Below are 13,404 nucleotides of genomic sequence, written 5' to 3'. Positions count from 1 at the left end.
CTCTAATAAAATTATATAAATTTTCCAAGCCTTTGTACAGTCTTTTCCTTTTTTCATTTGATATTATATCTGTATATGGCTTTTTCCATGTACACACTATGGCACGGGTTCTACTCCCGTGTATGTTGGTTGTTCTAACCCTATATACAGTCTGGAGATTGGAGGATCCACTTTGGGACACTGAGTCCAACCTTTAACCACGTCAGGGGGAAAAGGATAACGTGTATCCTTAAGGCGCTTAGAAAACCGTTTATCTGGACAAGCATGATGAATCTGGACTGCCTCTCTGAAATCAGAGTGGTCCAGAAACATACTCGGTGTAAGAGAAGCTGACTCCTCCGCCGGAGGAGCTGAGGGAGAAATATCCAGCATTTGATCGATGGACGCAATAAGAACGTTCACTATGGCGTCCCCGTCTGGAGTATTAAGATTGAGAGCGCCCTCAGGATCAGAATCCTGATCCGCTGTCTCCGCATCATCAACCAGAGATTCCCCCCGCTGAGACCCTGAACAATATGATGTCGAGGGAAATTCTAAGCGAGCCCGCTTAGTCGGTCTGTGCCTGGGGTCTAAGTCAGAACCCTCAGTCTGGGATGTATGAGATACCCCGGGAGGACATTGTTGGTCCAACTGAGGGGGGCCAGGGAACAATGATTCAACAGAGTCCCTTTGCTGAGATACCGGCCTGGACTGAAGGCTTCTAGTATCTTAGTCATAGTCTCAGAGAGTTTTGCAAACTCCGTCCCCATCACTAGGACAGTGTCAACAGGTGGCTCCCCCTGGGCCCCTCTTAGCAGAGGCCCTGGCTGAAGAAGTGTCACAGGGGCCGAACATTGCACACAATGAGGGTCAATGGAACCTGCCGGCAGCTGGGTCGTACAAGCGACGCAGGCAGCATAATAAGCCTGTGCTTTGGCACCCCTGCCTTTTGTGGGCGCCATGCTATTGTTTTCCCTGAGTAACACACTAGGGTATATAGCCAGAATGAACTGTGCTCATACAGTGTAAAATATATACTATAAACAAATAATGTATCAATACACTACAGCACCATGGGGCTAGCACCACAGGTGCTGCTTACCATCCGCCTAAAGCGGCTATGAGGCCACCAGAGACCGTGTCTGGGTCTCCCAGGGTTAATCCCTCTCTGCAGCGTCGGAGGAACTGACAGGAATGGCTGCGGCGTCCTGACGAGAGGAGGGAGCCGTGGGCGTGGCCGAGGTGCTCACACTGTGCACAGTGAGGGGGGTGGAGTATGGAAATCATACTCCAGCCCTCAGTGCTGCTCGTTCCGTGCAGCGTCCCGCCCTTCCCCTGCCTGTCAGGGCTGAGGGCGGGAGAAAGGGAAACTAGGCCGCAAGCAAGCCGGGGACTCGAGTATACGCGTGGCCGCCGTAAAAGCGCGGCCGACGCCGAAGTCCCCGGCGAACTACAAGTCCCAGCCGCGCCGCAATTTCCCATGGCAGCGGCGGTTAGCGCGGTAGTTTCTACATATAAACACACTCAGCGACGCTGAGTGTGTAATGGCACAGTTTAACCCGGTCAGCGCCGCGGTCCCCGGTGCACTAGCACACCCAGCAAAGCTGAGGTGTTGCCGTGCGCGGTCCCCACAGGGATACAGAGTACCTTCACGTAGCAGGGCCATGTCCCTGAACTGTACCCGGCTCCTATCCAGCAGGCTCCACAGGAGTTGTGGATGAAGCACGGTCTCAGTGCCTGGAGACCGATAGGATCCCACTTCACCCAGAGCCCTGAGGGGGATGGGGAAGGAAAGCAGCATGTGGGCTCCAGCCTCTGTACCCGCAATGGATACCTCAACCTTAACAACACCGCCGACAAGAGTGGGGTGAGAAGGGAGCATGCTGGGGGCCCTATATGGGCCCACTTTTCTTCCAACCGACATAGTCAGCAGCTGCTGCTGACTAATCTGTGGAACTGTGCTGTGCGTGTCTGACCTCCTTCGCACAAAGCAAAAAACTGAGGAGCCCGTGGGAGCACGGGGGGTGTATAGGCAGAAGGGGAGGGGCTTAACACTTTTGAGTGTAGTACTTTGTGCGGCCTCCGGAGGCATAGCCTATACACCCAATTGTCTGGGTCTCCCAATAGAGCGACAAAGAAATTTGCTTTGATATAAGAGTAACTTGGTTTAAGAGCACAGAGCCGGAACAAATTATGCTCGTAATCCAAGGTTCCACTGTAAATAAGTGACAATGCTTCTATACTTTGCAATGTTAAACACATACAGCACATGGACTGCACAAGGATGCCATGTTTTTTTTTCATGGACCCATAGACTTGTGTCTTCTGTGCAGCCAGAAAAAAAATCAGACATGTCTACGTGTGTTTTGCAGACACACAGACAGTGTAAAAACAAGGACATGTGAACAGTCCCATATAATGAGTACATGATGGATCCATGGAAAAAAAAAAAAACAAAAAAAACTTGAAGCAAGAATGAGGCATTATGCAGTGAGCACTCAAGTGTTCCTACTAGCTAACTGAAGATGTGCGGGTGCCACTCATAGTGAAGGAAAAGCACAGTGTCTTAGTGTATGTGCCCACGAATAGTAATAGCAGTGTTTTGGACATTGCGTGTTACCACTGCTTCCAAAATTCTGTATTGTACAGAAGAAGCACAGTGGATAGGGCTTTAAGAAATCCTGTGCCCACTGTGCTTTTTTTCTCTGCAGCATAAACTGTCAGGCGGAGCGGCTTTCCGAGCCGCAGCATGTCAATTTATGGTGTGGAGACATTATTGTTCTCTGCAGGGAGAACACAGACAACGTCCGCAGTGCCCCGAACCATGTGGTCTACTAGCGGCCCCGCAGGAGAGGACATGCTGCGTTCAGGATGCAGCATGTCCGGATTGTGGGCACGTTCCCTTACTGTTTTGTTTGGTGTGTGTTCCTACAAGATCAAAGTGGACACCTGTAGACAGAAGCACTGACAACGCAACTTTCTTAAAGAGAACCTAACAGCTTGGTAGATGTTGCCAATCCATGGCAGTTAGCATCACACTTTAGCTGATAGAGGTCAGCCATATACGGTAAATATGAGTTATGTACTGTATATGGCTACACCTTCCCTTAACTGTATAATATTGGGTGCCAGAACAAGTCCTGACGTACAATTCGCTGAGATAACTGGCTACTTCTGGATAAGTTGTTTTCATAAATGTCCAAGTGGAATATCAGAGTAATGGCACAATACAGAACTAAAAGAAAAAGAATTATTTCATGGGGAATACAAGTATTTAGTGAAATAAAAACATCCAGGGAAAGATCCTGTATCAAGAGGACCTTTCACGCCTTTTTAATTGTCTACTCCAATAGGCGGTGTTCCACAGATTTTGGAATGTTTTTTCCTCTTCTACCCCTCCATACGACACCTATGCCTCCATATAGTATAGTTGCAATTTTTATCTTCAAAATAGATACTATATATAAAACGTATCTGTGGGCATGGCCATGTTTTGTTTTTTCTCCTTTGGCACTGTCCAAATGCCGACAGAGAAGTTTTGTCCTATACGTCCAGTTAATTGAAGAGAAAATTTGCATTAGCAATGGAGAAATAGGACTTTGAAATGGAGGGGCGCAAAAAAAAAAAAAACTGTTCAGAATCAGTGCTGCAACAACACTTGGCGGAAGTACTCAGTTTAAGGTTTCATTTTTTACACGTATGTGCATTTAACACACATGTGTGACGGTCCATGGGACAGGTCAGTATGGTTGCCCATATGTATGTTCTCCGTGTGCTGTTCGTATGCTATAAGTGTGACATCCAGATAGCACACGGACAGCATGAACTGGTATGCTTACCTGTCTGCTGTTACATCCGAGTCCGCAGTCAGTGCGGTGAATATTCATGAGCATAATGAGCAAGATACGAAAGCAAAAGCAGCGCCAGAGACAGGAAAGTATAAATTTTTTTTAATTTTTTTTTCTAAGGGACAGGTGTTTTCACCGGTACGTGTCACACTGATGTCACACGGATCACACTGCGGTCCGAGTGACACCCATGCTGCAGGCAGACAATGGACATTTCGCTGTTTGGAGCACACGGACACATGGACCAAGGGCCAGGTTGCCATAATAAACCAATCCCAAGTGCTGGAGAAAAATTTAAAGGGGTACTTACATTAATACCTCACAAAAACCATCATTAGTAGATTAATACATCACCAGAAGCACGTATTAAGTATCTAAGGATGAATTGGAGCGATTCAGCAAAAAAAAAAAAATCACTGTGAACCGACGCTTACTTAAACTGAGTTTTTGGAGCAGAAACTCACCAAATGCACCTCATAAATATACTCAAAATGTAGAGATTTAAGATTAAGTTTTCACAAAGACATAAAGCACGTTATGGATTGCTACATGTCTAGAAGATCAGAACCGCCGTTAGTACACAAGTGCAACACCAGAACCACCATCCGTACATGAATGAGAACCTCAGTATTGACGAGACAGTGAGTATAACAAATAAACATTTACATCCATGTACCTCATAGACGACGTCTTCTCTGATTGGAGTTTTTCCCATCCCTTTTTTATTACAGATTCCATGATGCAGTTTCGTGCCCTGAGCTCGTCTCTGCAGACTTCCCTCTTGTCTGCCTTCAGCAGTGCTTCCTGACATGATTCCCTTAAAAATCTAAGTATCATTCTGGCCATAAATAAAAATATCTCCCATGCTGTGCCCCTAAATAAATAATTATTACTCACTGTGATTCATGCACAAAATATCCCCCACACTGCTCCTCTGTATAATATGGCCCCACACTGCCCCCTCTCCATTTTGTCCCCACTCACACTGTCGTTCTCCATAATATACTCCCACACACTGCCCCTGTGTATAAAATTCTCCCCACACCGCCCCTCTCCATAATAGTCTCCCACATTGTCCTTCTCCATACTGTCCACCCCCCACTGAGCCTCTCCATAATATCACCAACCCACACACACTCCCCTCTCCAAAATATCTGCTCAAACTGCTCCATAATACTCCCCCGGTCCCACTGCCCCACACTATACTCTGCCCCCTTTCACAATACCTCTCCATATTGTGTGTGCCTCGGCAGTAACACCAATCCTCCACTCACTTAAAATGATCACATTTTTAATCTTCGGCTTTTCCTTGGAGTGCTTATAGGGGCCGATGTCTCCAATGCCTCTATAGCGCCGGCAGTCATCACGCTGCTGCACGTCGGAGCAGGAGCTGACAAGCTCTCTTCTGCTCTGCACCGAGTCTGGCGCTCAAAGTTTTAAACGTATTTGCGTCTGAGAGACGTGAATACATTTGAATATTGCCAGACATGTCTGTAGGCCATAGCATAGCCTTGGACAGGCCACATGTGGTCCGCCGTCATATGTTGTGCAGGCCCGGTTTAAATTAAAGGGGCGGTTCACCCATATTTTTTATTTTCTAGATTGACATTATATTGAGAAACAATTTTTCTCTCAAATACCTTATGTTGGCAATATTGCCTGTGAGAGGCGCTATTGCAGACCACTGTTCCCCACTCTGTAACCCCTGGGCTCCGTGATCTCGGGGATCCGGTGAGGTCACGTCAAGTTCTTGACACCGCGGCCGGCCACAGTGTCCGTGAGTGATGGACTGTGGGCGGTGTTTCACCGCATGTCACAGCCCATCTGCTCCCTCATCCCTCACAGCAGAGCGCTGCAAGCAGGAGACACAGTGGGCTGTGACAAGCGGTGAACACCTCCCACAGTCCAGTGAGTCACAAAGACTGGGGACCGCCGTGGTGATGTGACGTGATCCAGAACTTGACGTGACGTCACCGGATCCCCGAAGTCACGGAGCCCGGGCGTCACGAAGTGGAGAACAGTGGTCTGCAATAGCGCCTCTCACAGGCACTGTTGCCAACATAAGTTATTTGAGAGAATCATTGTTTCTCAATAGAATATCGATCTAGAAAATAAAAAATATGGGTAAACCACCCTTTTAACATATCCACTGAAAGGTCCTCTTTACTGTAGCCGATTAGAAGATTTATGTTTATTACACAGATCTGCTAAACATAAACTGTAAGTACTACATCTTCACATTTTTTTACATTTTCTGTAGAATTTTAACAATATAACTTATTACTTATCATTTTCTAAATGCAGTTTAGGGTAACAGTCTCCCTGACTAAATGGTCTCAAAAATAAAAATATCAGTATCTGTATCTGAAAGTCAGTGGGAGAGTAGTATCAAAACTGATGCAAAGAAAAAGTGGAGATGTTGATGACAACCTATCAGGTTGCTGGATTATTTCTCCAAAAAATTCTGAAAGAGTATTTCTTCACATACCTTTCCAAGAATAACATCTGACAAGGCAGACTTTTTGAGGAAAAGTGCGGCTTCAGCAGGTCCCACCCTACCAGTATAAGATGGGTCAACCTGTAATAAATAGAAAACCATTTATATTTAAGCTCCACAGTAAAGTCTCCATACACTTTAGATAGCTGTCAGCCAAATTATGGTTTGGGCTTTCGTTCAGCAGGTAGCCATCTTCCCCAACTCTCCCATACTCAGGTGGCCGACTGCTCCATTGTTCTCTATGAAAGCGCTGCGGCCTCTGACAGAGGCTTGTCTCATTAACCCCTTCACGACCATGGACGGATATATCCATCATGGAGCGTGTCCCGTTAAGCCCCGCCCCCTGCCGCGGGCAGGCGGCGGCGGTCGGCACACATATCAGCTGTTTTCAACAGCTGACATGTGTGCCTGCTAGCCGCGGGTGGAATCGCTTCCACCCGCGGCCATTAACCCCTTAAATCTTGCTGCCAAAGTCTGGCAGCAAGATCTAAATGCGCGCGGCCATGTTTTTTACTTACCGCCGCCCCCACCGGAAGTTACGTGCGTGATCACGTGACTATCGGTTTTTGCCATCGTATCACAGGGTCATATGATGACGCCTGCAGCTATGAAGTTTCACTTTCGTTTTCCCTCGGCCGCAAGCAGAGAGAAAAAGAAAGTGACTCAATCTGCTGTTTACAGCTGTATAGCTGTGATCAGCAGATAGATAATAGCGATCGGATTGCTGATTGCTATAGCCTCCTAGGGGGACTAGTAAAATAAAAAAAAAGTAAAAAAAAAAGTTTTAAAAAATAAAAAAAAACCTAAAAAGTTCAAATCACCCCCCTTTCCCCCCATTGAAAATTAAAGGGTTAAAAAATAAATAAATATACACATATTTGCTATCGCCGCGTTCAGAAATGCCCGATCTATCAAAATATAAAATCAATTAATCTGATTGGTAAACGGCGTAGTGGCAAAAAAATTCCAAATGCCAAAATTACGTTTTTTTGGTCGCCGCAAGTTTTACGCAAAATGCAATAACAGGCAATCAAAACATAGCATCTGCGCAAAAATGGTACCATTAGAAACGACAGCTCGAGACGCAAAAAATAAGCCATCACTGAGCCATAGATCCCAAAAAATAAGAATGCTACGTGTTTCGGAAAATGGCGCAAAACGTGCGCCACTTTTATTGGACAAACTTGTGAATTTTTTTTAACCCCTTAAATACAAGTAAACCTATACATGTTTGGTGTCTACAAACTCGCACCGACCTCAGGCATCATACAATCACATCAGTTTTACCATATAGTGAACACCGTGAATAAAACATCCCAAAAACTATTGAGCCATCACAGTTATTTGCAATTTTTCCGCATTTGTCATTTTTGTGCTATTTTCCAGTACACCATATGGTAAAACTTATGGTTTCATTTAATAGTACAACTTGTCCCGCAAAAAACAAGCCCTCATATGGCAAGATTGACGGAAAAATAAAAAAGTTACGGCTCTCGGAAGAAGGGGAGCAAAAAAACAAAACCGCAAAAACGGAAAGTGCCCCGGGGCTGAAGGGGTTAAAGAACAGGAGGATTGAGAGTCAGAAATCAGACCTATAGGATTCTTCTGTTCCCTGACCTCATTTATTATGACACAAGGAGTAGGTCCCCCACCCACACAAGACGTGGTAGAACTCGTTGGCCATGGCAATATCTACATTAGCCTAGTGTGTATGGTGGCCTTAAATCTTACCTGTGAGTAAAATTTCAGCCTGACAGATTCATTATAACTATAGGCTCAATATCTAATAGATAAATAGATATCATCTATCAAAGCTATGACTAGATTTATGATTTATGGTATTAACAAAGCCTATAGTAAGAGAATTTAAATTTTGTTGACTGAGTCATTTTGATTAATTCTCTGATCATCAATTTACAGTTGGGGTCAAAAGTTATGATACTGGCACATATCTTGATTTTCACACATTTTGCTGCTTCACTGTATTTAGCTCTTGGCTAGATGTTATTATGGTTACTGAACTACAATTACCGTGTTTCCCCGACAATAAGACAGTCATATTTTTTGCCCCAAAACATGCGCTAGGGATTATTTTCGGGGTAGGTTATTTTTGGAGGAAACACGTTACGTTTATCACCAAAAGAAGGCTGACTCCCCCCAGGAGAATCGCACTTATCAGATGCCGGACATGAAGAGTTGGCAAGTGAATGGCCACCTCTCACATACAGACCTGCGTCGCTGTCAGGTTGTCCTGTGTTCCACAGCGGTGACGGCCAGAAGCAGTATCACTTGCATAGAATTAGTGAGAGGGAAGTGATACTGGGACTAGATGTGTGTGTGTGTATGTGTGAGAGCAAAGTGATACTGCGAGTGTGTGTCTGCGCGTGCGGAACGGCAAGAGACTTAGCAAGACAGATCACTATGGGAGAGCCCATACACCGTCAGCACTTGCCAGCTGTAGTTGTTCAGGGTCTGGTGAGTGCAATCTTTTTGGAGGGCTGCCGGGTTTCATTTTTGGCTGTCTTCACTCTTTGGATGCTGTCTTTTCTCTTTAATGAAGTGTCCTGCAGTATTCTTTAAGTTTTTTAGCTGCCTGGACACTTCATTATTGAACCACAACTAGGGCTTATATTTTAAGCATACTCCAAAAAGGCCAAAAATTCCTGCTAGTGCTCAAATTTGGGGTAGGCCATGTTTTCGGAGAAACACACTATCCGCATTTCATAAGGGTTTACCCTTTTATTGACAAAGATATCAGGTTTATACAAAGACTAAATAATTTACATTGTTGACCCTTATTCATCAAGACTTTTGCAATTCTCCATGACAAGCTTGATATCAGCTTCTGGGCCAAATCCTGATTGATTACAACCCAATTCTCATTTAATCAGTGCTAGACGTTTTTCACAATCTCACTGATTTTTTGTCCACCAATTTTTCAACTTTTTTGCAAGCTTTGACATATATTTACATCAAAGGTCGTGACACTGCCTTTAATGCGGGCTCACATGCTAAGGTCGCATCTTTCCCTACACATGAAAGCTGATCAGATCAGTGATCATCTGCGTCAAAAAGCCGCAGGTGGATCGGAGATCCACTCGCAGCTGTTAACCAGTTAAATCCCGCTGACAATCTATGAGAACAGTACTTACCTTGCACCGGCGGGGAATGCATCATTCCCCGCTACCCATAGGCACCCCAGTACATGACCGCAGGGCACCGATAAATAAGCATGACAGTCAGGGGTCAGCTGACGCTCTTCCTGTGAATGTTGGGTGCGATTCATAAGAAATCATGATGCATTATGCATTGTCCGTATATGCCCAGCATTATGCATGAGTACTGCAGGCGTCACACGGGACGATAAATCGTGCGATCACATAAGCGAATGCACCCGCCCCCGTTGTTTGTGAGTCACGGGCAATTAGTTGCCCGTGGCGCACAGTCGTTAACCCCCGTCACACGCACTTACCTCCCGGGCGACGTCGCTGTGGGCGGCGAACATCCTCTTCCTGAAGGGGGAGGGACGTTCGGCGTCACAGCGATATCAGACGACAGCCGGCCAATAGAAGCGGAGGGGCAGAGATGAGCGGGACGTAAACATCCCGCCCACCTCCTCCTTCCGCATTGCCGGCGGGACGCAGGTAAGCTGTGTTCGTCGTTCCCGGGGTGTCACACGGAGCGATGTGTACTGCCACGGGAGCGACGAACAACCGCCGCACAGAAGGAGGAACGAGATTATGAAAATGAACGACGTGTCAACGATGAACAAGAAGGTGAGTATTTCAGCTCGTTCATAGGTGTCACACGATACGATATCTCTGACGATGCCGAATGTGCGTCACTAATGACGTGACCCCGACGACATATCGCCAGATATATCGTACCGTGTGACGCCCGCATAAGATTTAACTGCTCTACTGGCCATTGTCTCTCCCCTGATGAGTGTAACGAAACGCGTCGGGAGGTTCAGGAGCTTGATGCCTGAGGTCAGTGGGTTGCCACTAAGGAGGGTATGGCTTGGTGGTAATTTAAGTCCCCCCTCTGCTTTATGGTGACCTTTTTCTCTTACTACTTATTTTGCATATAATTTCTATGATTGTTATTGTCATCTCTGTTTGGAGCCTCTAAGGGATTTGGTTGTAATAAAGATACGACTGTCACTCCCCCCCCCCCCCCTATATCGGAGATGGACAATTTGAGCATTTCTTTAACCATAGGATTTGCTTTTGTGTGTGTAGCTGTTTATTTGGCCTTATAATTTTTATAGAGGCATTTTCTCACTCATCCAACCTACAGACTATGTTTTAATCCAAGAAATAGGCTTAGAGTGGGATAGGCTGTTTAGGCTATACTCATAAACGTGCTTTTTTCTCTGTTATGTGAGCTTTCAATTAAGCTACATTTCCCCCTTGAATTCCTTTGGGAGGTTTATGACCATATAATAACAGTTCATTTATTGATAACTGCAATTGTTTTTTTTTGTTTTCCCTGGTCATTTCTCCTATGTGAATTCTCTCTGGCACATCGCCTGTTCCACTACAGGCTTATTTGTTTGTTTGTTAGTGTGTTATTTTAATGATCTAATAAAAGTTATATTTTACTTAATTTTTGGCACGCACATATTAGATTTGCCCTGCTATTTCTATTAATTTTCTCCTGCAATGCTGCTTCTTGAGCAACATACAAAATATTAGTGACAATGACTAAAGGGAATCTGTCACCAGGATTTTGCCACCTAATCTGAGAGCAGCATAATGTAGAGGCAGAGATCCTGATTCCAGCGATGTGTCACTTACTGAGCTGCTTTGTGTAGTTTTGATAAAATCACTGTTTAATCAGCAGTAGATTATCATTATAGGACTACTTGGCGTGTTACCAGGTAGTCCAACATATTCATGACCTCTGTATAACTGCTAGATCTACAGCAGAGAAAACATTGATTTTATCAAAATGACAGCAAACAGCTCAGTAAGTGACACATCGCTGGAATCAAGGTCTCTGCCTCTACATTATGCTGTTCTCAGATGGGGGAGCAAAAACCTGGTGACAGATTCCTTTTAATAGATAGATGAAAGGAGTGGTAACAACTACATAAGGCTGCTTTCACACTACGTTTTTTTAACATGCGTCATGAACGTTTTTTTTGCTGTAAAAGCGGTTCCTGCTTTTACAGCAAAAAAACGCATGCAAACCCATGTGTTATTTTGCAGGATCCTGTCACTTTAAGTTTATGGGCGGGCATTGGAGTCATGTGATTGGGAGTCAGTGAAACTGAACGTGATAGACTGGGAGCCGGCATCTGACAGCTGCGGAGGCTCATAACCAAGGTAAACATCGGGTAACTTGCTTGGATACCCGATATTTACCTTGGGTACGAGCATCCGCAGCTGCTAGGAGCCGGGCTGCCTGCTCCCTGCACACACAGCCAACGTAAACATCGGGTAACTAAGAGAAGCGCTTTGCTTGGTTACCCGATATTTATCTTGGTTACGAGTGTCCGCAGCTCTCAGGCTGGGAAGAGAGAGGAGAGGGAGAGAGGGAGGGGGAGAGAGGGACTGATCACCCGAGGTTGGTTTCTGGGCATGCTCAGTAGAGCAAGCAGGATCCTGTCTATCAGCATGCCAGCGTTCCCATACGTTTGCGTGCTGTTTAGTCAGGATCCAGCAATTTGCAGTATTTGGACGCAGCTCAAAAACGCTACAAGTAGCGTTTTTGAAAAATGTTAAAAAACTGCAACTCGCTGGATCCTCACTATAACGCACGCAAACGCAGGTGAATGCATGTTAACGCGAGTCCATTGCAAATGCATTGAAATGAAAACGCATTTGCAGTGGATCCGTTTTTGCGTTAAAAAAACGTTCAGGACGCATGTTAAAAAAACGTAGTGTGAAAGCAGCCTTACTCTTACATGTGATTAAGTGTACTAGTTAAAGTGCACCAATCACCAGGATTTTCCTATATAACCTAAAGCCAGTGCTATACTGGCACTATCAGGCTGATTCTCTACATAGCTTTAGTTGTCAGCTAGGATGTATAGCTTTTGAAACACAAGTGTGGCGCCCTGGACAAGCCAGGACGTCACAGGTACTGCAACAACACACCCCACACACCGGTTAGGCACATCAGAGTCACACACAAATCCTTGTTGCCTCCCTCCAGGGGCTGATGTCCACACCAGGTGGGGCAGGGCCAGGCGGTTGGCTCCACCCACCGAGGAGTTCACAGTCCTGGAGGCAGGAAAAAGGCAGGAGAACAGTGAGGGACAGTGAGAGTGAAGGAGGAAGTGGTAAAGGAGCACACTGACCGTGTCCGGGTACGTGGCCCGGGCACCTACAACAAGGTTGGCAGACGGTGGTGACCGTCTGCAGGAGAGGCCGATTGACGCACAACCGTAAGGACCGGGGTCGGGCGGTGGCCCGCTGGTACCGGACCGAGGAGCAAAGAGAAGCCAGCACCATTCGGCAGGGCCTACGGACCCCGACCAGGCTTGGAGTCGCCGTTAAACCGGTCAAATCCGTCAGCGACGGGAACCTCCGGGGTTTCCCAGCAGCAATGACCCGACTGAAGGCAACCGCTCAACCGTGAAGGGAAATACAGCTACCGCCACAGCTAGAGTTCCCAGGGCCAGCGCCTGCGGGCAAAAGGGGCTCCTCTGGCAAATACACCGCTGGAGAGCGGGTCACCGGTGGGAAGCCATCGGGGCCGAAAACACATCAAAGGTGCAGGGAGAGACAGTCACCGCCAACCTACCGGGAGTGACCACCGCAACCGTCTGTGGGACCCGTCCATCCAGCCGTTTGTTTTATCAGAGACTCCGTGTACGTTACTGGCTGAGTGAGTACCACCGTGCCATCTGGCACTGCGCTGCCCCCGCGGACCTGCACCTCCCCAACTCCTGCCATCCACCCTCCAGTCGCTACCACCGGGCCCCGGGACCACCAAACCCCCCCCTACCCATGGAAGGGAGAGAAACATCTCAGCTGCTCCCTGTCATCGCTCCTGGGATCCCCGTCCAGAGCAGCGGTGGTGTCCCATTATCACCACAAACCGTGGGTGGCGTCACGGACTGACTTCCCA

The 13,404-nt window shown here is 46.5% G+C and overlaps 1 protein-coding gene across 2 annotated transcripts in view; it reads right to left on the bottom strand.

The window, feature by feature from the left end:
- Positions 1–13,404, bottom strand: part of EPS15L1 (epidermal growth factor receptor pathway substrate 15 like 1) — a 297,220-nt gene that overhangs the window by 250,533 nt on the left and 33,283 nt on the right. For both annotated transcript variants that reach the window (XM_075315065.1, XM_075315074.1), the window contains exon 3: positions 6,316–6,405. In XM_075315065.1, the coding sequence (XP_075171180.1) occupies positions 6,316–6,405 (90 nt within the window). The remainder of the gene's footprint in view (positions 1–6,315; positions 6,406–13,404) is intronic.

The sequence above is a fragment of the Anomaloglossus baeobatrachus genome, chromosome 1, assembly GCF_048569485.1.
Source record: "Anomaloglossus baeobatrachus isolate aAnoBae1 chromosome 1, aAnoBae1.hap1, whole genome shotgun sequence".
NCBI classification, from domain to species: domain Eukaryota; kingdom Metazoa; phylum Chordata; class Amphibia; order Anura; family Aromobatidae; genus Anomaloglossus; species Anomaloglossus baeobatrachus.
Note: the sequence above shows the minus strand (reverse complement) of the source record. Positions and strands in the feature narration are given on the sequence as shown.